Source organism: Oncorhynchus tshawytscha, linkage group LG13 (genome assembly GCF_018296145.1).
Source record: "Oncorhynchus tshawytscha isolate Ot180627B linkage group LG13, Otsh_v2.0, whole genome shotgun sequence".
NCBI classification, from domain to species: Eukaryota; Metazoa; Chordata; class Actinopteri; order Salmoniformes; family Salmonidae; genus Oncorhynchus; species Oncorhynchus tshawytscha.
Genome location: NC_056441.1, coordinates 62,712,565 through 62,738,266, shown reverse-complemented (window position 1 = coordinate 62,738,266; position 25,702 = coordinate 62,712,565). Strand labels below are relative to the sequence as shown.

Sequence of the window (25,702 nt, the reverse complement as noted above, 5' to 3'; positions counted from 1 at the left end):
GTTCCGTATGGCCATGGACTGACTGTCCAATTATAGAAACATGTAATATCTTTAATATGTTCCGTATGGCCATGGACTGACTGTCCAATTATAGAAACATGTAATATCTTTAATATGTTCCGTATGGCCATGGACTGACTGTCCAATTATAGAAACATGTAATATCTTTAATATGTTCCGTATGGCCATGGACTGACTGTCCAATTATAGAAACATGTAACAGTTTCCTGTGAATGGTGTTGGAGCAGCCTGTCAGACAGTGTGTCAGTCTACACAGGGTGCTGAAGGAGCAGACTGCTAGCTGGAGTACCGTACTGTTACTGTAGCTACTGGGATGATTGATGAATCAGGTTGAGAGAGTGTTTTTGACAGAGCAAACCAAGCAACCCAGAGACATGTGGTAGTGGAGGGAGTCTGGTCTAATAGAGGGAGCAGAGTTTGGGTTCCTGTCCAGGAGCAGCCCCTACCCCTACCTCTTGTTCCCGATAGGCTCTTCATCTGTTGTAGATCTGATAGTTGGATAGGGAGAAGCAAAATGGTTGTAGTTCCAACTTGGCCTCTGATAAAGACAACATCTGGCGACTTTATGTGAATGTACATTTGTATTGGTTTGGTACACAGACAGGAACAAGACAAAATCCCACTCAACACTACATAATCTACTTACACCGTTACAACACGTTCAATGTACAGCTCATAGAAGATTGGAATTTTCTGCTATTTTCATAAATGCTTTATGTACTCGTTGCTCTTTGTGGTGTGTGTGTGTGTGTGTGTGTGTGTGTGTGTGTGTGTGTGTGTGTCTCTGTCTCTGTCTCACCACCACAGAGCTCCAGAGGGAGGGCAGCATTGAGACTCTCAGCAACAGCTCTGGTTCCACCAGCGGCTCCATCCCCCGTAACTTTGAGGGCTACCGCTCTCCACTGCCCACCAACGAGAGCCAGCCCCTCAGCCTCTTCCCCTCCGGATTCCCCTAGAGGAGATAAGGAGACAGCCTGCCTACCGCCCTACAAGACCTGGGGTCAAATACTATTTGATATCTTTCAAATGCTTTGAGAGTTTACTTTAGTCTGCCTGGAATCCCTGATGGGAGGGGACTACATTTTGCCAACTGTTCTATTGGTTCCATTACGCCAGACAAGCTCAATAAATCCCAGATAAAGAATGAAATTATTTCAAAAAGTATTTGAACCCAAGTCTGCTAACTACTGTCCATCCTACCGCTTCACACAGCACAGCCGGACAGTCTTGATGGTCTCTCACCATGTTGATATTCATTAGGATGTTATTGTGAGCACTGGTCCCCTCCTCTCTCTCTCTCTCTCCAAATCCAGGAACTGTCCAGTGTTTCTCTCACCTGCCGATGTGTTTATGCTTATGTGTGTGTGTTTGGGGGGGGAATAATGTGTCACAACGCGTGTGTTTCATTTTGGGTGTGTGTGCTGCTCCGTGTGAGAGAGAAGGCTGAGACCGGGTGTATTGAGTGAGCAGTGTGTGACTCAGTCCCTCCTGTGTGTGTGTATAAAAAGTGCTCTGATGATCATGGGTGTCCCAAATGGCACCCTATTTCCTATATAGTGCACTAAAAGGCTTATTCCTTTCTTGTATACACACACCTCAAACAAAAGCACACGCTTGTACGCTGAATAATTACTTTGCCGGCTTGCTTTTCTTAGTGAATGAGTCATTGCTGGACTTGACCAGACCACATATGACTTGATATGAAGTCTGATCTGATGCACTAGTGAGAACAGAAAGAAAGGCTTAAAACAGACTCTGAATAATTGGTCACTAATTTTGTATGCGGTGTTAAAAACACGATACAATCCTAGTCCTTTGTCTGGGGAATGGATGACTGGCTGACTACAGGGGTCTGTTCTGAAAAATGCAACGTTACAGGACTTTCGGGTAGAAATACATTTTATAGATCAGATATGTCCTGTAGCAAAAGGAGTCATTGCAGATCTATATATTATATTTATATCTGCAATGTTTCACCCTATTGAACACAGCCATGTTCCCGTAATTCTGCTTGTTGAATCAGTCGATGGCTACTGATGCTTGGTCACTGGCTAATGTAACATAAAAGGGTCATGATTAATTGATCCTTTTTAATGCAGAACACATGCTTATTAATACATTTTCACTGTAATATTGATTTTGTACAATACTGAGTAGTTATTTGCTATACATTTGTGTTAATGAAATACTGAAGACTTGGAAAATAGTTTGCTGTGTTATATTATCACCCCTGGATATTCAATGATTTCATATATACTAAGTAAATATAACAGCTGCATAGTCATTGTTTTAATCACGTGTACAAAAGTTAGCAGCTTGTGCTTCTGTAAATGTAAAGAGACTTCTCGTTTCATTTAAAGAAAATAAATAAACCACACCAAAGCCAGTACACATTTTCTGCCAGTTTATTGTGGAAAAGCAGACTGTGAATACAACACTCTAAAACTTATCTGACACTCAGGACAAGAATCAAAAGAACTACAAAATGTTCAAGAATCTAAAATCAGTACAAGACTAATTGATGTAGGGCCTCTATGTTTCAATGCAATTCACTTACCTTAGACAGGAGCAAAACCAGGCCAGAGACTGAAACAATGCCCATGTGAATGTGTTTGAGCAGGCATACTCAGGCCAACAAGCACTGGCTCTGCTCTTGCCTTCAGGTTGTTTGCCCCATAGAAAAAGAATGAATTGAATGGGCTTGGAACTTCTAACCCTGGCATTTTTGATTGGTAAACACATGGGTACACTTACAGTGGCTGCCTGGTAATGTGATGCAATCATTTCCATGTTCATTCAAACGAATGTATTTTTTTGTAATGTCAGTTTAATCAACAAATTACAGCACATATGACTTGTCCACCCATAGAGTACCACAGTATGAGTCATATACCCATAAAACCTAGCGGTCAAACAGGGAAATGTTTCAAATCATTTTTCTACCATTCATCATCATTCATGGGGGATTTTATAAACACTTAAAATAAGGGCTGTGTTTCATGTAGGGTTACCCTGGAGTGACGTTTTGATAACCGGTTACTTTTATCAATAATTTGCCTGTATTTACACCCCCCCCCCACCAAAAAAAATGAAATGCTAATTAGCTGCTAATGTGGCTATCATTAAGAACTACAAATACCATGATGACCTGGAGGAGGCTGCCGAATCGAGGCAAAGGTAAGAATCTCTGGATTAACTATCTGTTAATGCTAAATGTAGTAATAAATAAATTGTCTACATTTCTTTAAACGGACATTTCTGTGAACTGTCTTTTGGTTAAAAAAAAAAACTCTCCCCAATTGATAGTTAGTCTTGTCTCGTTGCTGCAACTCCACTACGGACTCGGGAGAGGTGAAGGTCGAGAGCCATGCGTCCTCCGCAACGCCAAGCTGCACTGCTTCTTGACACACTGCTCGCTTAACTCCAAAGCCAGCCGCACCAATGTGTCAGAGGAAACACTATCCAACTGACAACCGAAATCAGCTTGCAGGCGCCCGGCCCGCCACAAGGAGACACTAGAGTACGATGAGACAAGGAAATCCCGGCCGGCCAAACCCTTCCCTAACTTGGGCCAAATGTGCGCCGCCTCATGTGTCTCCCGGTCACAGCCGGCTGGGATCGAACCCGAGGCTGTAGTGACGCCTCAGTACTGCCCTTTTGTCAGTTTTAAATTGACACAATACCTGATAGCAGAGGTGTCAGCTAGAGATGACGTGCAGGAGCTTGCAGAGATTTGTAGTTTTGCGTGATGTCTACTTTGAAGCTAATTAGCATTTTTGAATCTGAGAGTAAATAGAGCCAAATATATTAAGTCACCTTGTCCGAGAGAGATTTACATGGTTATCATAACATCACACAAGGGTAAGCCTACAAGAAACAGCCCTAATTTTAAGTATTTCTAAATTCCCCTATGGGAAAAATTAATGGTGGAAAAAACGATTGGAACCATTTCCCCGTCTGACCACTGGGTTTTATGGGTATTATGACACCTCCACTATGGGCATAATTGACTTGAATGGGGACGCCTGTTCTATTCATTATATTTCTATGGTTTGCCCACTGACGCTCCCCTGGTGCCCCACACTGTGACATGATGCCCTGCATGCCAATGTCTCTCTGAGTCTGAGGGAACCATGCCCAGGCCAGTGCCCCAGCTGGCACCTCTACCAGGGGCAGGGGCCTGTTAAAGGAGGGCACACCTTAGCTGTTTCAAAATGTTGTCTGCCTCCTGAACATGCCCCTGGTTTTTACCCTCCTCTCCTGTGACAGTCTCCATTTATACCCATCCTCCTCTGCCAGCAAACCCTGTGAATAGATAGAGCAGCGAGAGGAGAGCCAAGGTTGGCACCAGGAGAGAAGCCGTATTGATACATAGCTAGCTACAACCACTTGTGGACAGGTTTGCTAAGCTTTTGCTAACATTGTTTTGCTCAAAATCACACAGAAAAAAATTCACTGCCCAAAGAACGCAAATTACAGAGCAAAAGTAATCTCTATCCAACCTCATATACTGTATTTCTTTAACTTTGTGTGATTTATTTGTGTACATATCTGTGTCTTGAAATGTGATGGAATTTGTTATTCACTTATATTCAATAATTTATCAGACTGTAATAGCATTATAATGTGTGTACAATACAAAACATTTAACAATATCAGATCTGAAATAGTATTTTGATTGCTGTCATTTAATTGTTGTCATCCTCTCAACTAAATAGACTAGGAAGACTTACATTGTTAGCAAATATGTATGTTAGGCAAGTAAAATTCCCTCTTTTTTTAATCACTTATAATTATTTTCCTTTCCTCAGTGCACTCTTTGGATCCACAAAGGAGACAACTAGATATCAAATAGGTCTACTTCGAATTAATTTATAGTGCCAGCCATTTGAAACCAATCAAATGCAATACCATGTATTATATCCTATTGTTCGTATGAATATGACAGAAAAATATATTGGGAAATGCCGTGGTCATTGCAGGTATGTTGATGACATTTTATGGCCTTTTAGTGAATAAAACAAATGTCACTAAACAATTACAATTCGCATAGGGCTATTATTATTGTTAATTTAATGTACAAATGTAATCTTAATCACTTTTCAGATCAGGCTTTTCAATCGTCTAACAGGAGGCGAATACTTTTTTTTATAACCTAACCTAACAGTTCTCTGTTGTATACATTGCCAAAGTGTCCAATGAAAATGTTTTATGCATCAATGATTTTATTCAAACGAAACGCTTCCTCATAAACTGAGGACCCCAATCGCCTGATTCTGAGCAAGATTATAGCCTGCCTATGTGTACACTTATTTCTAATTCAATGATAGAGACCATCGTGTGAGCGGTTACGTTCGGAATTGAACACGGGAAAGTGCTTTCCTTGCTAAATGAAAGTATGTCTGAAATAAATGTAATTTCCCCCTGACCCAAGTAATTTCATATCGCTTCTGTATATAATACGATTCAATGTATTCGGTCGCATGAGTTGAAAATTGAATTTTGAAGCACTGTCAACAAGTTCAACTCTGTTAAATCAACACGAGTTTGATAGGACTGTAGCCCATAGTAGAGAGCAACAAGGCTATTTTCAAGGGAACTGAGTGCATGTCAAACATAATAGCCAGCCTCTCCATGTTGTGTTGCAACATCACATCAAATTGATCAAGGCTGTTATAGAGTTACGTTCCTGAACAGAAATTGATATGCTATGTGCACATATATGTTGTCAATAGGACATTAAGTCTACACTTGTTGTATTCGACGCATGTGACAAATAAAGTTTGATTTGATTAACTTGTCGTCTCTACTACCTATTTGAGCTAAGACATTTGAACAAACCAAAATTGTTAGTCTATAGCAGCGGTTCCTAACCAGTGGTACTAGGACCCCTGGGCCTACATGACCTATCCACAAAGTTGTTTTTATTTTTATGAACTAGGCAAGTCCGTTAAGAACACATTCTTATTTTCAATTATGGTTTAGGAACAGTAGGTTAACTGCCTTGTTCAGGGGCAGAACGAGAGACTCATGAGACCATAGAGATACAGGTAAAATGCACATGAGCGGGTACTCCGGACAGAGCAACATTTTAGGCTATATAGCCTATACCTTCCATTTCTGAAGTCAGTCAGATAACTTCCAACACCTAGGAAATACTCTCCCATTTATTTCAGATGTGGCCTATTTTTCGGTTTATTTTAACTGCAGATGCAGCAATTACATGAAGCTTTCTAGTGAAGTTAATGACATACCTTTCCCTATATAGTAGGTAGACACACTTGTAGCCTACATCACCCATATGGATTTTAATTGTTTCTTAATTTTCTTAGATGCATAAAATACACTTTGCATGTAACTTTCAATTGTCCTATATCTAACCCTAACAATGTCCGAGGACAGCAGCTTTGTTTACAAGTTGTGAGTCAGTAGCATATTATGACCTTAACGAGGTTGTAATATATCTAGTAAAGACTTCGATTACATCAGTTTATCGACACGAAGACAAAGCATTGTAACACAAATTCAAAGGCGCGTACAAATGTTAGCACTATTGTCTACTACTACTACTAGCACTACTGTTAGCACTATTGTCTACTACTACTACTAGCACTACTGTTAGCACTATTGTCAAAGTTACCCGCCGAAAGAACTAGCGAATCATGTATTGTTACGGTTCTTGTCAGTATTCACAAGATGTAAACAGTAGGCGTACAAAAGATCAATCAATCTGCAGGCAATTCTCATTTCTCCGTAGGCTAATGCTTTTTTATTTATTCTAGGACTACTCGAAGGATCAAATCTCTTCCAGGTGGCTATATCACTCTCAAAATATCCCACGGTTTAACCCGCGTCGTTTAATTACAATCATTAGGCTATAATGCATTGCATAAATACTTTACGGATTTAGTAGCTATGTTATTCTAACACCTTGCTATCAGTAGCATCCTAAAACTGCCATCTCTGAGGTATTTTGAGGTTGTGGTTTGTTGTTTTTGTAATCCACTCTTATCACTGAAACTATCCATTAAGGTCCATTCAATGCCACTCGACCGAAACCATGATATGGATGTTTCATTGAATCGCATGATATGCTTAAAGATAGTAAGTTATTTGGTGCTTTTGTTAAATATATTTTCAGAAATCAATGAATGGCAAACAAGTACGTCTTTATGCTGCTATTTTGCACTCAAATAAAATGCTGTTAGTGTGCCCTGACCCATTACGCTTGTGTAAGCTTGCTGCAGTGAGATTGGGGGGGTTAATGATATATGCCAGGGTCACGAACTGGGTTGTAATTGAAAAAGCAACCCACATGCTGCACGGCTCAAGCGGCTCCGCGGCCAGGCCTCGCTGATCAAAGTTTGTGAAGCCGGGGAGGAGAGGGCCGGCTGCAGGCAGGAACATTCCCGGAGCTGCATGGAGTATTGTGTGTTTTCAACCTGTGTTGCCAGAAGCAGAAAAGAAACAAAAACTCCATTCACTCTCAACCACAGACAATGACAACGCAGGTAAATGTTGGTGGGAAGATATTTCCTCCATTGTTTTGTCAAGAACGATATACCCACTGTCATGACGTGTTTATAAAAGCCTTTCTTAATGCATTGATGTTTTTGTATATTAAAGTAAATAATACATTTTTACTACAGGTCACGTAGAATTAATGTCCAAGGGTAGCAAACTATGTCATGTGTGTAAACACGCACCCGCACCTACACACACACACACACACACACACCTTTGAATCACTGTCAAATGAACTTGGACAGAGTGAAACAGTGAACAACACAGACAACATGAGAGTATATTGGTTTAGTGAAGTAACATGGAGGCTGGAAAGCGGCAGTAAGGGTGTTCCTCGGTTCCCTGGGATCATTTTAGCGCCCCCACCTGTTGCTACCTGTGAAAGGTAGGCTGTCAGCATAGAATTGGGAGCTAGAATTACTTCTCTCTATGGCTGTCAATTTCTCCAGACAAACGCTTCAAGATGTCAAGATGTGTGTCGGAAAGACAATAAATAGGCTATACTATTCGCTAAATAAATTTACAATCGACGGACCTGGCGTAATCAACAGTTCTCTGCTAATATTTTACAAATAACTTCAACCTATTATTACAAAAGCCTACTTTCAAGGTGATAGCTGCACGTGAAAATAACATCGTATTCACGTTTGCTGTAGGGTGGGGGTTATTCGGCTAACGGTGCTGCTTGTGAGAATAGTTATTTTTCATCAATCAGTCGCAATTTGGCCAAGCGGACAAGACAGCCCACCGGCAGCCCTGCTGACTCGGGTCAATGAGACAACACGAGCACGAAGACGAGCAAATTGAACACAATTCGCAGAGGGTGAGAAAGAGGGATTAAAACCCGGCTTTAATGAGAGGGAGATGAAGAAATTGAGAGACATTTAAACTGTAGAGTGGGGGCAGGGAAGGGGAGTAAAGCGAGAATGAAAGAGCGATGGGGAAGAGGAGGGAGAGGGGGTTGGTGGTAGCCTGGCTGGAGGAGGCGCTGGGTATACATGTGACAAGGGGAAATATGAGGGACTTTGACAGGTCTTAAACGGTCTGGCGCCAAGGCCTCAGTCTACCGGCTAAATATAGCAGGAGAGATGATGGGATGAGAAGAAGAAAAGATGAAAGAAAAAATACAATGTAGTGGGAGTAGCCTAAAAAAGAACAAAACAAAATTTCAGACAAATAAGGCTACAGTAGTAACAATACAGTGACCCGTTATTTCGTAATTAGAATTTTCCCGCAGCATATCAGTAACACGCGGATCACCACAATGACCCTGAAGGTGTACTGTTCTTTCCGCACATTTTCACCTAACACTTGCAATTAAGCAAATTATATTGTGTGGACCTTACATGGCACAGGGCTTAATGCAAAATGATGTCTGTTGCTTTGGGGTTACAACCTTTTCCATAGGAAATGATCTCGAGGTGTGGCGAGCACATCTCTTGTCACGCACAGGAGCAAGCATAAAGACGTAATGGGGCATATTTCTATAGGACTATGTTCAACATTTAACCGAAATATGCTGAATATTTCCGTTATTGCCAAGTCTCTCATCTCTGCTTTAACAGGTAGCATAGAACGGGGAATGCTTCTGGCATGAATTACGTTAAAAGTAATCTGTAATAACACCACATCACTTGAGGATTGCGTTTTTGTCCATTTAGCCCTATATAGTGTATTCACACACCTTGATTTTTCCAAATTTTGTTGTGTTAAAAGGGGGATTCAAATGTATTTAATTGTCATTTTTGGTCAACGATCGACACTCACACACAAAAAAATCTAACATTTTAAAAATATGGAAAATGTAACACTAATATATCTTGATTAGATACGTATTAAGATATCTGAGACAACAATAAATGTTAGAATCACCTTTGGCAGAGATTACAGCTGTGAGTCTTTAAGTCTCTAAGAGCTTTGCACATCTGGATTGTACAATATTTGCCCATTATTCTTTTAAAAATTATATTACTAGAAACTACTTGAAAGCCATTTTCATGTCTTGCCGTAGATTTTCAAGCCGATTTAAGTCAAAACTGTACAGGCCATTCAGGAACATTCAATGTCGTCTTGATAGGCAACTCCAGTGTAGATTTGGCCTTGAGTTTTAGGCATACTTAGTTAAGTCCACAACTGAATGCATTCAACCAAAATGTGTCTTCCGCATTTAACCCAACGGCGCCGGGGTAGCAGTTATTGTTGGGGGTTAACTGTCTTGCTCAAAAACAGAACTGCAGATATTTCCACCTTGCCAGCTCTGGGTTTTGAACTAGTAACCTTTTGGTTACTGGCCTAACAGTCTTAACTGTTAGGCTATCTGCCATTGTTATTTACCTGCTGAAATTTGAATTAGTCTCCCCAGTGTCTGTTGGAAAGAAGACTGAACCAGGTTTTCCTCTAGTATTTTGCCTGTGCTTAGCTGTATTCCATTAATTTTTATCCTAAAAAACTCCATAGTCCTGCAGATGACAAGCATACCCATAACATGATGCAGCCACCCCCATGCTTGAAAATATGTAGAGTGGTACTCATTGATGGGTTGTGTTGGATTTTCCCCAAACATAATGCTTTGTATTCAGGACAAAAAGTACATTTCTTTGCCATATTTTTTGGAGTATTAGTTAAGTGCCTTGTTGCAAACAGGATTCTCTGTATAGGCTTCCCTCAGTACACTCTGTCATTGTGGATTAACTATAACGTTGTTGATCCATCCTCAGTTTTCTCCTTTCACAACCACTAAACCCTAACTGTTTTACGCTGAACTGTTAAAATCACCATTGGCCTCATGGTGAAATCCCTGAGCAGTATCTTTGTAGTGACTGGGTGTATTGTTACACCATCCAACGTCTAATTAATATCTTCACCATGCTCAAATGGATATTCAACGTCTGTTTTATATTATTTGTACCCATCCACCAATCGGTGCCGTTCTTAGCGAAGCAGTGAAAAACCTTCCTGATCTTTGTGGTTGAATCTGTGCTTGAAATTCACTACTCGATTGAGGGACCTTACAGATAATTGTATGTGTGGGGTACATATATGGGGTAGTCATTCAAAAATGATGTTAACCACTATTATTGAACACAGAATGAGTCCATGCAACTTATGTGATTTGTTAAGGACATTTTAACACCTGAACTTATTTAGGCTTGCCATAACAAAGGGGTTGAATACTTATTGACTCAAGACATTTCACCTTTTAATTTTGATTAATTATTAACATTTTCTACGAACAGAATTCCACTTTGAAAGGATGGGTTATTGTGTCAATGACCTACACACAATCTCAATTTAATACATGTTTAATAACGGCTGTAACACAACAAAATGTTGAAAAAGTAGGGTGTGAATACTTTCTGAAGGCGCTGTACATGTTGGGTACACAGAGCAAATAACTGGAGCGTAACTGCAAACCCGTTGTTGATGTAATTAATTGTTTAAGTATATACATAGAAACCATTAACATTCTCTATGTGGTGCTAATATTTTCCCGCTCAAAATGTTTATTCTGCCCAACTTGAACCTCAGTAAGTAGGCTAAGCTTTAACGATGAGTCTTCTATATAGTCTAGCAGCAGTATAGCGTCTGTTGGAATGCACTTCATTTCCCTGACTGGGCAACTGACTGACTCAGTCGACCACTAGTTGAATGTGTCGTCTATAAAGGACGAAAAACACAAGTACAAAGGAAGAGTAGTGCTTTAAAAAATGTGAGATTGATTTTTAAAAATGTACTCGAGCAAAATCAAATAGATCTGAAATAGGCTTCATGTTAAACAGCACTGGAACTGTAGCCCTACACATACATTCCCTAACTGTAAAAGGTTTAAGAACATTATATTCACAAAACTAAATGATGAAACATGTTGGACCTAATGAGCTAGAAAAGTAGTCACCAAATGTTATATCCTTATCCATTATGCATAACTGACCATCCTTAACCTATTATAACAACAATAATTCTACAGGGTTTCAACAATTTCCCATTATTATGATTACATTGTTCATACTAGAAATGAAATAATAATAACCTGATTCCTTTAAATTAAGCCACATCATAAAGATTCCAATTATGTTATGCAGAATAATTGATTCAGTTCAAGCCTGATAAAGGCCTGCCTACATACTATATTCTGCTCGCCGTGATCACAAAATGTATTGACAACTAGGCATAATTAAATTCACTACAATTCTGAGCATGACTGGTGTGAAAAGAAGTCTATAAAACCATTTACAGAATGTCTCTCAGATAAAAATGCTATTGGAAGTCAAATGAGTTTTGGAATAAATATCAATTAGTTTTATCTTACTGCACATTGCATAGTGACCTCAATCAGGTTTTAAAAGGGTAGGTCTGCAAAAACAAGTGATCTATGTTCCAAAAAAATATTCCACTGTCTCTAGTTTCTTTAGAATTTACAAGTTTAAAACAACGTCCTGGACTTTGCTGGGATTTTCATGTTCAGATATAAGTAACATGTGTCTCACCTCATACCACCAAGGCTCATTCTACAGGGTGTTTAAAAACATTTTTTTTATTAGTGGTACATTCCAAATCAGATGATATGAATAAGATAGTAAGATATCCATATAACCTTGATGCACTAGAATAGACCACAAAACCTTATACCATGTCAAAGGTGTGAAACTCTAAAAAGTATGCTACTTTACGTATAAATTACGCATAGATTACATTTAATTTCATTCCGTTTTTTTTCAAATCTAACGTAAATCCTTCAAGCTCTCAACACGCACTTGGAAAGGAATGTGTTATATTCTATTGACACTAATGCCAATGGAGCTGTGCGAACACTGATAGGGAAGAAATGTAGACATACACAAAACACCGACTCAGCCTGCGATAGAAGGGTAAATCGGAAATGTGTGGTTTGTATCTGACGAACTCATTCGGAAGGATTATGAGTTTTTGTTTCAGTTTTTATGTCGAAGTGACGATGTTCTGGATTGAGCTAGAGCGGAACCGGATCTACTATTTCTGTGTCAGATAAACATCAGGGCAGACTGTTCCGTGTATCCAAATTCTCACATTTTGATTCAAAGTAAAAAATCCCCTCGAAAGAGCATTCTCAGACCAAAAACTCCAGGCATAAGCCGCAGCTTTGGCGTAGATAACGAGGGGGATTGGAGGGTGCTCGCTGCTGGTTGGATTTTAGGGTAAATATGAAGTGACAAGTGTCTGCTCTTATTGTGGTGCGTCAGCCGACTGGCGCCAAACGGCTCTTTAACCAACGGAATTCAAGTTAATCAAGCCGAGGGTCCACAGAATGGATTTCTTAAAGGTACAACACAACAGTACCAAGACGAAGTTTTTGGTCGGGGCGCCTTAGGGGTCGTTGCAATGGTCTCAAGTGTGTTATGTACTGTATGGGGTTTGACACATACTAACAAACTGTTCAGGCGAGTCAGGACGTTGTTGTGTCCTCACGCTCAGAGGAGAAACATATTTCAGTGTATGTTTCAGTTTATGCTGAAAATGAGAGCGAAGAAGGTCATATTAGCATAAAATGAATAGTCTACGTGTATATAGTACAGTATAGGATAGCTATCGACAGGCTATTCCTGTTTTTTATTTATTTTCACTATTTAGGCTATAAGGCAATCAAATAAAGTGAATGTACAATAATCACTTTGCGTAGGTCATAACGTGAGCATGAATAATTTATTCTGCCTCAAACCAAGTGAAGAGGACATAGATAGGCTACACATCAGAAGAAAAAACATATATTTCGTTTCTCTAAGGCTATAAGCAAGCACTCACCGCGTTATATATCTGTCGATTTTGCCCTCGAAATTCATTTGTTTTCTTTTCTTCTTGCCTCGACGCAGCATCTGTCTCTGCGCTTTTCAAATGGCCCGGGGCAGTTTTTAAAGTGGCAATGTCCGGTTTATTAGTCGCTGTCCTTGCTGTGAATCGTTCACAAAACAGCAGCGAGTCACGGAAATGGACAGCCCTGAAATATAATCACTAAATCGAGTCCGATAGCCCACCATTCAGGTACGGGTGGCTGTGGACTCTCTTTCCGTCTCAGCATTGTCTGTGTAAGTATATCATTAAGCACAACCAGTGAGGGAACTAACTGTATGCTATTTTGGCCAAACCACGATCAACACTTCAACAGATATAACTGCACGCGGATTTCTAAACAAACGAAACCAGATATAATGGCTATGAGGTAAATTGACCTAAACTGACAACATAATCTTCACATGAAATGAAACCACAACGAATCTATTTGGAATCTTCGTTTTCCTGAGCTAAATTCATACTTTAAAAAATCAATCACCGGTATAGCCTACTAACTTGATTTAGCCTACCTCTAGGCTATAATGAAAGCGACTAAAAGAGCAATAAACGTAGGCTATCTATTCGGGTATTGTTTCTGGGCTGGAGTTATGCACCTCATCGAAAGTATAAAGCGCAAGCCGAACGAGGTGATGCCTCCACCGGCCAAGAATTGAGGGCTGACCCGGTGTTTGGCTTGGAGATAGGGGTGGGATTTCCCGAGCTTTCCTGTCATTGGTTAATATTTTATTCCGTTGACATGTTTTCTTACTGCTAATGCTTCCGACACCTTGTTGTCCACCCCCCTCTCTTAGAGCCTGGCTGGAGCTGTCAAAACCACGCCTATAGAGGCCCACAATTGGTCCAGAAAGCGTAAAATCAGCAATCAAAGGGGCTTGGTTCATTAGTGTTGGGATCGAGGCAGGAAGGACATGTGAGATAGTCACAGTTCTACAGCGAACAGGGCAAGATCATTTCAACTCCGTGTCCGTGTGGAATGATTGCTCTAGCCTTCCGAGAGACAAATCTTATTTTTATCAAAGCGATTGGTGGGGAGAAAGAAGGAAACCAAGATTCTGCTCTCAAAGCGTCGCTGCTTCTTTATCTTTGACTGATATTGTTACTGTACTTCGTGGAGGTACCAGCAACGGGAGATTACGTGTAGTATGAACTAGTTCATATCAATTCATTTTTTTTCCCAGATAATAACCATCTATAACGCGTCTATTCATAGGCTAGCTATCTGGCACCGTATTCGAAATTACTTCTGAATAATTCTTACAGAAATAAGACTGAAATAAATTATTCTGGAAACGGACCTACTATTTTTGCCCAGGGGGGAGAATATCACTGTATATCATCATTTCACTTCGATATTTTGGATGCACCGATGAGAGATCCAGTTTTCACAGGGACTGCCATGGCTTATCACCCTTTCCACGCTCACCGGCCGACCGACTTCTCCATGTCAGCTTTCCTAGCGGCCGCGCAGCCCTCCTTCTTCCCGACGCTCACTCTGCAACACGGGGCTCTCACTAAGCCCATGTCGGACCATCTCGTCGGAGCAGCGGAGGCAGGGCTCCACCCGGCTCTCAGCCACCACCATCAGGCGGCTCATCTCCGCAGCTTGAAGAGCCTGGAGCCCGAGGAAGAGGTGGAGGACGACCCTAAAGTCACACTGGAGGCCAAGGATCTATGGGACCAGTTTCACAAAATAGGAACAGAGATGGTTATTACCAAATCTGGAAGGTGAGAGTGCGCTCTGACAATTATTGCCAGCGAAGCTGACTACAGCGTCATGGTTATTCTCTGTCCATCAGTGGCGATTTTAGAGTGTACATCTTGGTGGGACAAACATTGTCCATACTGTATAGGCTTTGTGTTAAGATGTGCATTGTGTTCAGATTTATTCTGTAACGCTACAGCAAGAATATGGCGAAAGCAAAGAGGGTACGAAAGAAGTAGCTACATTTAGGATTATAGGCAATAGTCCAGGCCCTGCTAGGCTAGACTGGCTCGATGTGATTGTGTTTTTCATTGTATTCTATTGCATGTTCTTTAACTTATAAGCCTAATGTATCATCGAAATAAATAAATAATTTAACGTAAAAGTGATAAAATACAAACAGAGTTTTCTTTATCATTGTGACCTGACTTGATAGCATTGTATTTAGTTTCGATGGTACGATTATAATGAAGTTATAATCAAGTTTGGAGCGTCTTTGACAGTAAAGGATATTTGACATGTTTTGAAAATGTAGAATTTAGTTTAGGCTAGCAGTCTTGCCAGAGAGGGAAAAAACTCCCCTGGCTTTAGTCAGTAAAACGAGAATAGCATATGGATGGATCAAACTGCATTCTCTCGTGACAGTTGAGCTTCTGGATTTTGTAAACAGACTGTCAGACTTGAAAAAAGAGGATTGTGATTTAACCTGATAGTGTCATATCATAAATATATTTCACTCGGCTGATTGCAGACGAATTACTAAATATTATAATTAACAATAGAAAATAAATACAAAGTACTTTTAAGTAGGCTATTAGGACCTACTCCTTATTCGTTTTATTTCCTACAACTATCATGGTATTTGCAAAGTTGCATGTACATAATTCGATGGAATGCTTTTATTATGAATGACAGTTCTGTCAATGAATATTACTTTATAATTTGCCTCGATCGATGACTTGGTGTTGCATTTTCCTGGACACGAAGGAGAGAGAGAGCAAGTCGCCTATTGACGTGTTATTACAATGTTATTGCCAGATTTATGGGTCTTGTCTGACAACATTAAATGTCATATTTGTATGAATAATCCTACATGGAGTTAATTCCACGCATATTTTTCTGTCTTCCAGGAGAATGTTTCCTCCGTTTAAAGTCAGAATAAATGGGCTTGATAAAAAAGCCAAGTATATTCTATTGATGGATATAGTCGCTGCTGACGACTGCCGCTACAAGTTCCACAATTCTCGCTGGATGGTAGCGGGAAAGGCCGATCCGGAGATGCCCAAAAGAATGTACATTCACCCGGATAGCCCGGCTACGGGAGAGCAGTGGATGGCCAAGCCGGTTGCTTTTCATAAACTGAAGCTGACCAACAATATCTCGGACAAGCATGGATTTGTAAGTACTGTATGTTGACTTTTATTTACATTTAAACACGCAATTGTATTTCTGATGGATAACAATAAATTACACACATTTTATAGACAATATGTTTTAGGTTTGGTGTAACACAATGTATTTATAGACAGATACTGTTGGATTTTTTGAGTGAGATATTTCTATAGTTCTTGAATATTCTCATTCTATTTGCAACATGATTTTAGTAGGCCTAACGTATTGCCACTGTATTTTTCCCAATAGATGTATTAGTATTGCCAGGCTGTTGCCAGGACATTGTTCAACTCAATGTCGACAGGCCTCTTTCCAAATATGATCTCCCAAAATGTCTAAAGCTTCATAAAAGGAACCTATAAATCTAATATCATGCTCTTATAGTAGTCATGTAACGCAATTACACATTAATAAAACTGAGTTGTACACGATTGTGGAAGAGGACTGTATTCATGATTCAAGTATTAGATTTGCTATTTTTAAAAAGCCTCATATAAACGAAGAGGAGTTCGTGAGAATTGGGGATTATGAACTTCAGAAATCAGGTCAAGGAGACCGGGCAGAGTGGAAATTGGTTTGGATAGGGCGAGTCTCTGTGGCGTCCTTTCGGTTTGATAGCTTTACTCCGATCTTGCCTCACTGTCTTGAGCTTGCTTGAGCAGCGTGGAATAAAAACAGTGTATGGATGTAGCCTGTACTCGAACTCGAAGGCCGTGCCTATTCGTGTTTCGCCGTCGGTCCCTGAAGTGCTTTTTGTAGCCTACTGTAAAAAAGAATATCCGCGGAGAAGAGGGAAATGATGGATGCCACACAAAGTAGGCTATATTGAGAGAAGCTGCAGCGTGTGTTCAATGCTCCTATGTGCAAACAAACCGACTGTAAACAAATTGAATATTTACATGCCAGACGCATCCAGACGTTTTTGCAAAATGTTGCAGACAGTGTTTTGATAGATGTAGGCCGTAGGCTATCCAAAGTTTACCTTTAATTATCCAGCCACTGTGTATAGGCCTACGTATTGTTGTAGTTAATGAATGTATAGAATATACATTGTTTACAATATACATTGTAAACAATGTACAATATACATGTTATAAATGTTATCAGATACCCAGTAGGTTGGCCAGCAGATATGACAATGCAAACATTACATTAACTGTTTATCTTTAATATTGTTTTGTATCTCGATCTGGGTTGACCACAGGTGTGTTCTCTTGTATTCTGAGAATACACACTAGGCCCAACTCTAAATAAGACCTACTCACTGTTATGAATAATAATGATACTAGGCCCAACTCTAAATAAGACCTACTCACTGTTATGAATAATAATGATAGGGCCAGTAATAATTAGTATAAGAAATAACAATAGCATATGTTAATGTCCTTTTATAGTGTTAATCACTTATGGGCCTACGAGTTATTTTGAGATAGGCTTATCATCAGATGGTCTCGATGAAATTATAATAATTCATTTTTCCCATATTTCCACAGACTATTCTTAATTCCATGCACAAATACCAGCCCAGGTTTCATATCGTGAGGGCCAACGACATCCTGAAGCTCCCCTATAGCACGTTCAGGACATACGTGTTCCCGGAGACTGACTTCATCGCTGTCACAGCTTATCAAAACGACAAGGTAAGCAATTTAATACAGTAGCCCATACAATACTATACCATACAGTGGAATTTAACATAGGCTACATTAATGTTCGAGACCATGAAATAACCTCGCCATAAGAGTTTGGGCCTATATTCACACAAATGCCACGATTTTGTATCAGCAAAGGGTTAAACTGAATTTTGATTTTGTTTTGTTTGTTTTTATGCTGTGAAAACTTGGCTCATTTGTGGAATTAGATGGCCTCACTCGTTTGTTTAACCTTGTTGCATGTAATGGTCTTTGTTTGCGAACGTTAAAGACATGCTTTTTATAGAGAAACCGTTGCTGCAGGGTTTTTAATCTGTAGGACTAAATGCACCTGCTCAATCAAACCGCATGTTGGTGATCATTGTCAAATGTTATGGTTAACCTTACATAACCAGTTTAGCCTGCAATTGCAGGCATATATTTGACTAGTAAAATACGTATTTGTAAAGATTGGCTATTGCTGTTGTCTTTCCGTCTATGGGCGATATGCTGCTGGCTACAATTCCATTCAAATCTAATTAGATGGCGCTTCTTTGGACACTGACACCATTTGGTTAAAGACTGATTTCCCCATGGTTATTCAGGGTGTCAGTAATTCCTAAGATTGATGGCGAGTATTTATTTTAGTTGCAGTCTAAAATTATCTAGCTCCCTGCGCCCCCCTCTCCTCTTCCCCTTCATGAGTCTAATTGGCGTCCGTGTCAGAGGTGGTCTTGTTGCTATCGTAAAGTTTATGGCAAAGAGTCACAATCGATCAGAAGGCACTAGCCTCGTCAGTTTGTCCGCGAACTACACAGTTTCAGAGGCTGCCTGCGCAATCAAAGCGTGACAGATGGGGAACTGTGACTCCCTGATTGGTCGATTCGTGAATTCCTCAAGAGTTCCATACACCGTGAGGAGGGGGGAAACACCGGCCTCTCAAACAAGACAAACCCCGTATCGAAACATTTAGGCCAAGCGGCGTGTACAGCGGTTCCAGTGACAGGGTTGGCTTTAAAGCCCATGCAGTATTTTTTTCCATACATGCCTTGCATGAAGCAACCCGCACTCAGCTCTCCCCCTCTCTCACTCTCTTCGAAAATAATGGATGGAGAGACACTGTATGTTTCTCATGGGGCTCGTGAGAATAACGCCTCGTCATTAAACCCCTATTAATAATGCAACATCTACCGGGGCTTTCTTTCATCTGAGTGTGTTCTGTTCGGTGTGTTTAACGGGACACGATGTATGTGGGAGAACTATATCAGACTAAATCAAGTGGAGAACAACACGTGACCCTATATATAGGCCAATACATTATTCGGCCTAACTGGACCTATATGCCCATAGGCCCGAGTTATGGGCCCAATACTATTTACTAGTACTACTAATAATAACAATAATTAATTGTAACGTCTATGGTTAGGCCTATTTGTCATTGTTTTTCTCGTTTATCTTGTGTACACCCTGCACTGCCTAATATATTTTCTCTATCTCCTGTCTACAGATAACACAACTGAAGATTGATAATAACCCTTTTGCCAAAGGATTCAGAGACACTGGAAATGGAAGGAGAGAGAAAAGGTAAGCATAGGTTATGTCCATTCACCCATCACACTGTGTAGTCTAGCCTAGTTCTATAGAAATTATATTATCATAATACGATCATATGCATAGGTCCTATGTTATGTATGTTTTAACAATGCCCCAGCGTTATTCCTTAATCTATGTATTAGTTAACAAAATAAAAATGACAAAATGCATGCTATTCTCAACTCTGATGTAGGCTTATCATTGAATGTAGGTCGGCCTAATGCTGGCATCATGTCATGTTAATGGTGTATGGATGCCTTACTTGAATACATGTACCCACTATTATTAAAAGGGAACCGTTCAACTCTAGGAAACAGTTGACCCTTCCCTCCCTGCGGATGTATGAAGACCAATGCAAAGCAGACCGAGACGGGGGCGACTCTGATGCCTCCTCTAGCGAACCAACAACTGGCCGAGAAAGTGCGCACTCCCCAATCGGACCTGGATCCAGCCCCCTTAGGTTCAGTCGAATCAGCCGAGGTAAAATAAATTATATTCAACCTAAATCTCAGTTCGTTTGATAGGCTTTAACATAATAATGCAATTGTGGCCAATGGCATTTAGACTTATGGTGGCTGAACTATGTAGGCTATAGGCCAAATCCTCTAGTAATTTAGCCTATTTGAGAGAATAGGCTTTAGGCCCAATAGTGTATGGTTTGTGATAACTTCATTTGATTTATTATGTCAAAGTATTAGATTTACATACTAAAATTCATAGAGGGCGGCAGGTAGCCCCATAGAGGGCGAAAGGTTGCAAGATCGAATCCCCGAGCTGACAAGGTAAAACATTCTGTTGTTCTGCCCCTGAACAAGGCAGTTAACCCACTGTTCCTAGGCCGTCATTGAAAATAAGAATTTGTTCTTAACTGACTTGCCTAGTTTAAAAAAATATGCAACACAAAATGCAATTTACCAAGAAAACACAGAGTAATAGTACATTTTCTAATGACAAAATGTACTTTGATCGTTTTCAGCAGCTCATGTTCTTTAGATTTTCAATGGTCTTTCGTGACAGGCTATTTGTTCAACTCACTTATTATTGAAATATTAAATAACTGTTTCCTGTTGTAATGCATAGACTTAATCAGGCTATTTGACCATCGAAAAACGAACTTTTGACTGCTCAACTTTCGAGTCATAACTGAAGTCTATTTACTCTTGGGTTAAAATACAACACAAAAGCCACATGTTAAATGCTCGGAGTAAGCCTCTTGGGCTGACATGTAGGAAGGAAACGGTTAGACAAGGCATGTTAACACTAAATCATGACTGTACACTTAAAATAATCACTTACACAGTGCGTGTGTGTGTGTGCTTGTGAATGTTGTAACCACTGCCGTTTCAACTGCTATTTTACATTCCGTTATTAATGATATATTTGTATTTATTTAAGTCTGAGCATGGCATGGAATTTTGTGTTATTTTACATTTAGGCCCACCAACATTACAGCTAATTCTGACTACAACTTTGTTTTATAACAGATGATAAAACCTGTACTGACAGTGAGCAAGAACTTGATAATCAGGATGAGCGTTGTACCGCATCAAACAGCCCTGGACCGGAGCCGCCCTCTCCTTTCAGCCCGAGGTGCGAGGACCGGGTGAAGGATAAACCGAGCCTGGACAAGAAAGACGACTTTCCTGGCTCCAGGAAGCCGAGCGACTCCATATTCAGGAACCATGAGAAAGGAGACAAAACGGAGAACAGGCACAGGAAAGACACTACAGATTCGTCAAAAAAGAACACCGCAGACAGCGGCGGAATAAGCGCAAGCAAGGAGAGTTTCTCCCCGCTCATGGTTCAAACAGAGAGCCCCTCACACTTCAGCGCGAGCCACCTGCAGAGTCTGGCCCTGTCTGGCTTGCACAGCCAGCAGTTTTTTAATCCCATGAACGCCGGACAAATGCTATTTCACCCTGGACAGTTCGCTATGGGCCCAGGAGCGTTTTCTGCCATGAGCATGGGACATCTATTGGCGTCGGTATCTGGAGCAAGTGGTATGGAGAACGGCAGCCTCTCCGCCCAGGGCACGGGGGGCACCCCTTTTCCCTTCCATCTGTCGCAGCACATGCTCGCCTCCCAGGTAAGGGAGACTTTAATTCTACACAGCAACAAATTGTTTGTTTGAACTCAGAGATCACTTATAGGCCATTATGCTCGTTTGACTTTAGGCCTAGAATAGGCTTTTGACGAATCAAATCAAATCAAATCGTATTGGTCACATACACCTGGTTAGCAGATGTTATTGCGTGTGTAGCGAAATGATAGTGCTCCTAGTTCCGACAGTGCAGCAATATCTAACAAGTAATCTAACAATTCCACAACAACTACCCAATACACACAAATCTAAGTTAAGGCACGAGTCTTACAAGTATGTTCAAACTTAGTGCCAAAAGTCCACTGTAGACGCTATGCTTTGTACCATTTAACTGGCCAGATTCAGCAGGCCCTATTCTGGGCAGAACTCAATGTCTCAGTATGTTTTGGGGTTATCAGGTCACTGCCACTAGGCCTAGGGAAGCTTGGGTCTCTTGCACGCTTACCATAGTGAGGACGCATGCTGGCAGAATAGCGACAAAAAAAGTATAGGCCTATATTATTATTACCATTATTTTGAACAACAGTTTTGTTAATTGTGTTTCAAAGCAGTCTGATATTTGTTTCAAATGAACATGTTTTAGAAGAGCACCCATAAATCAACCACTCAGGAAATGTGTGGGTGCAAAAACGCAAGGCCTTGCTTTTATTTACCCCCCTTTGGATTGGGAATAAGCGTTCTCCTTTTTAGCATCCAATGCGTATAGCCTTCATTATTCTAAGGGGTTCATTAACATCGGAGAAGATGACTTCCTAGTAGGTTTAATTATTGCTATTCAGGCCGTGCATAATTTGGTCGTTGAGCGGGTTCCCCCAATAGGCCTACTCATTTGAGTAGGCTACATCATGGTCTGAATATATCACTATCACGGTCCTAGTGCTAACTGCCATTTTCTCCTGTCTGATTTCAGGGCATTCCCATGCCGACCTTTGGAGGCCTGTTCCCATACCCATACAACTACATGGCTGCTGCTGCAGCCGCGGCCTCCGCCATGCCCGCCAGCACTACAGCCAGCTCGCTCTCGAGGAATCCCTTCCTCACCAGCTCCCGCCCTCGGCTCCGGTTTAATCCTTACCAGATCCCGGTGTCTATGGCCCAGAGCACAAGTCTACTCACCACCGGCCTGCCAGGCGGACTAAACCCCGGCTCCGAATCCTCCAAATCGGGCAGCAGGGAGACGAGTCCAGTGCCTGATATCCACAACAACAAAGCGGGGTCGAGTCATAGGACCAGCTCTCCCAAATCGATGAAGGACTCTATCAATGAGCTCCAAAACATCCAGAGACTCGTGAGCGGCCTGGAGAGCCAGAGAGAGACGTATCCCCCCAGAGACTCCCCTAAGTGATCTCACTAATGGAATAATATATTCCACCACGACTTGGCTTGAAAATCAGAGGACTTTATTAAACATTTTGTACAGCACATTACGCGAGGAAACCTTTTCTCGCACCTGGACTGAGCAAGGAAGCAGGGAATGAAGGAGAGAGAACCAGCGTCATCACTTACTGTTACTGTGTGGGGTACGCTTTCAATATTGTAGGAAATTGAAGCATCGAAATAATATGAAAACCAAAAGTGGGCACTGAATTTTTAGGCTGCTGGCTAAAACTTGAGTACACAAAGAGGATACCATACCACAAGGAGGAAAACCTACTAAGAACATTCTTCATGTAGAACATATTGATGTTAAAAGGACAGTGGAAACGTCGTGGCATTGTTTTTAGGGACTGAAGAAAGAAAGAACTGTATCGAACTATAATCAATAGACGTGCTTTTGATTTACGATGAGAGCACTGCAACAGCATAAGTACTGAATGAATATGGGCGTGCAACCTGTGGAATGACAGGAAAACAAGCTACATCCAAAAGGTTTTCAAAACATAGGCTATTTCAAAAGGGATGGATAAAATAAACATTCCGTTAAATATAATTGATAGAAGAAAGCTTAGGTCTATCATTTTTGCCAGAAAAAAATGTTTGAACTATTTATGTAATTAAAATTAATTATGTAAATAAGCTATAAAGGAATCCAAGAATATGCAATTGGTATTAATTTATTCAAAACTGTACATTGGCGTGTATATAATATTTAGAGTTTAACTCATTGCTTTTTATTATTTTTTATTTTACATGAACGTATAGGCCTTCTGTAAATGAAAGCTATTTAGCGCTTGTTGGTTTGAACCAGAACGTCTTTAAATGTAATGCATAGGCATAGCTGATTTATCTGCCTGTGACACGTGAAGGAAACAAACATATGTGCCATGTTTATCTGCAATCTCTGTCTGCAAAAACTAATATCAGAAAAGAGAGAGAGAGATAGAAAGAGAGGGAGATATAGATAGATAGATAGATAGATAGATAGATAGATAGATAGATAGATAGATAGATAGATAGATAGATAGATAGATAGATAGATAGATAGATAGATAGATAGATAGATAGATAGATAGATAGATAGATAGATAGATAGATAGATAGAGAGGAAGCTGCCTATTTGTCACATTACCTGACTATTGTCTGCAGGAGAGGCAGAGATGTAGAAAAACCTCAGGTCATTTCACTCCAACACAGGAGAGGATGATAGCATGTATCTTTAAATGGGGCACAATGCATATCTATATATAAATATATTTAATTTGAAAGCGTATCTCGTTTATGCTGGTTGTCCGGGTAAGTTCATTTTTTTGTTGAATTATCTCAAAATTTCAATAAAAAATACAATGTGTTAAAAAGTTTTGTTCACTCTACTGGATACAGTTAAAGTACGTTTGAAATTCTCAATACTAATAATAATCATTTAAATGAATGATTCATAATGTATATAGGCTACCTATTACTAGTATTATTATGTTATAATTATAGCCGAATTATTATCTCCCAACATCAGATGAATGATGCCTCTAAATGAATGATAATACCGCCTTACAAAATAGAACTTTAAATGGTCAAAGACCTGAAAACACACACACACAATTTTGTGAAACATGACCTAAGTAGTTCACTGAGTGTATGGCGCCCTCTGTCGGCAGTATATTTGAGGATAACATTTATGTTTTTATGCCCAGTATTTCTCTAGTTCTTTATCAGTGATGATTGTTTAATAAATTCACACGAAATATTATGTTACATTATACAATTTTTAAAAAGGCAAATCAATGTATTGTAGGTTTCTGTTCATAAGAGCAATGTAGCATGTATAACTGTCATTAGTTACAGGTCAATTTATTCTTATAATAATTAAGACTATAGGTCCATAATTGTCATATTTTCATTGCGTTGCAGTTGAATAGAGGCACGTGAGTGATGACACATGCAAGGCACTTATTTTTAAACTGAGCTACTGTTAGTGTTTCTATCAGTGTTTCCTGTAGTATTGTCTGTATTCTACTATTAATAGAATAGAATAGTAATATAGGAGTATTTATAGGAGGGCGAGACACGGAAGTTCCGTATCCTCAACCGCACATATCCTCTACACTTTCAATGGTACTTGGCCTATAGACGCAGTTAACCGTTTGAGTGAATGAGAAAAACGGATCACCATTTGTATGATACACACAAACACAGTAGCCTACGGTTGTCTATAGGTCTATTGAAATCAACAATAATTGACATATAAGGAGGGTTAAATTAAATATACTTTCCCTTAAGAAATTAGAAACAAATTAAGTTCAACAGTAGTGCTCAACATGCCATAGGCCTTATAAGCATTTTGTTGTCGCATTACAGAAACCGAAGGCATAACTTTCCAAAAAGTACACAAATATTGTCTTCACACGGGCTAGTACAGATGAAAACGTTATTATTTTAATCGTGAGAGAGATGCCTTGGTCGGGGTGAACTTGTCCCATATCACTGTGAAAGGGTTTTAAGCGCCACAGCACAGGCTGGGAAGTTTGGCGCTTGGAC

The 25,702-nt window shown here is 40.1% G+C and overlaps 2 protein-coding genes across 9 annotated transcripts in view; both read left to right on the top strand.

The window, feature by feature from the left end:
* The window catches only part of LOC112234746 (BCAS3 microtubule associated cell migration factor-like), a 348,299-nt gene extending 345,889 nt beyond the window's left edge, over window positions 1-2,410 (top strand). For all 5 annotated transcript variants that reach the window (XM_042296126.1, XM_042296129.1, XM_042296127.1 and 2 more), the window contains one exon: window positions 829-2,410. In XM_042296126.1, coding sequence (XP_042152060.1) covers window positions 829-977 — 149 coding nt within the window. In that variant the 3' untranslated portion in view covers window positions 978-2,410. The remainder of the gene's footprint in view (window positions 1-828) is intronic.
* Window positions 2,411-14,072: 11,662 nt separating this feature from the next.
* Window positions 14,073-24,435, top strand: LOC112234732 (T-box transcription factor TBX2b-like). 4 transcript variants are annotated; one of them, XM_024403010.2, is made up of 7 exons: window positions 14,073-15,096; window positions 16,204-16,480; window positions 17,959-18,105; window positions 19,604-19,680; window positions 19,982-20,169; window positions 21,174-21,775; window positions 22,701-24,435. In XM_024403010.2, exons 1-7 carry the CDS (start codon window positions 14,738-14,740, stop codon window positions 23,133-23,135), a joined length of 2,085 nt encoding a protein of 694 aa, XP_024258778.1. In that variant the 5' UTR covers window positions 14,073-14,737; the 3' UTR covers window positions 23,136-24,435. The 4 variants fall into 4 exon arrangements, with proteins under 4 accessions (XP_024258778.1, XP_024258780.1, XP_024258779.1 ...); XM_024403012.2 differs by having other exon boundaries at window positions 14,074-15,096; window positions 20,000-20,169; XM_024403011.2 differs by having other exon boundaries at window positions 14,081-15,096; window positions 16,204-16,471.
* The last annotated feature ends 1,267 nt before the right edge of the window (window positions 24,436-25,702 follow it).

Coding starts and splice junctions, on each gene's coding strand:
- LOC112234732 (XM_024403010.2), top strand. CDS start 14,738: ATGAGAGATCCAGTTTTCACAGGGACTGCCATGGCTTATCACCCTTTC. Junction 16,481..17,958: donor AGCATGGATTTGTAAGTACT/GTATGTTGACTT, acceptor ATATTTCCACAG/ACTATTCTTAATTCCATGCA. Junction 20,170..21,173: donor GTTCAGTCGAATCAGCCGAG/GTAAAATAAATT, acceptor GTTTTATAACAG/ATGATAAAACCTGTACTGAC.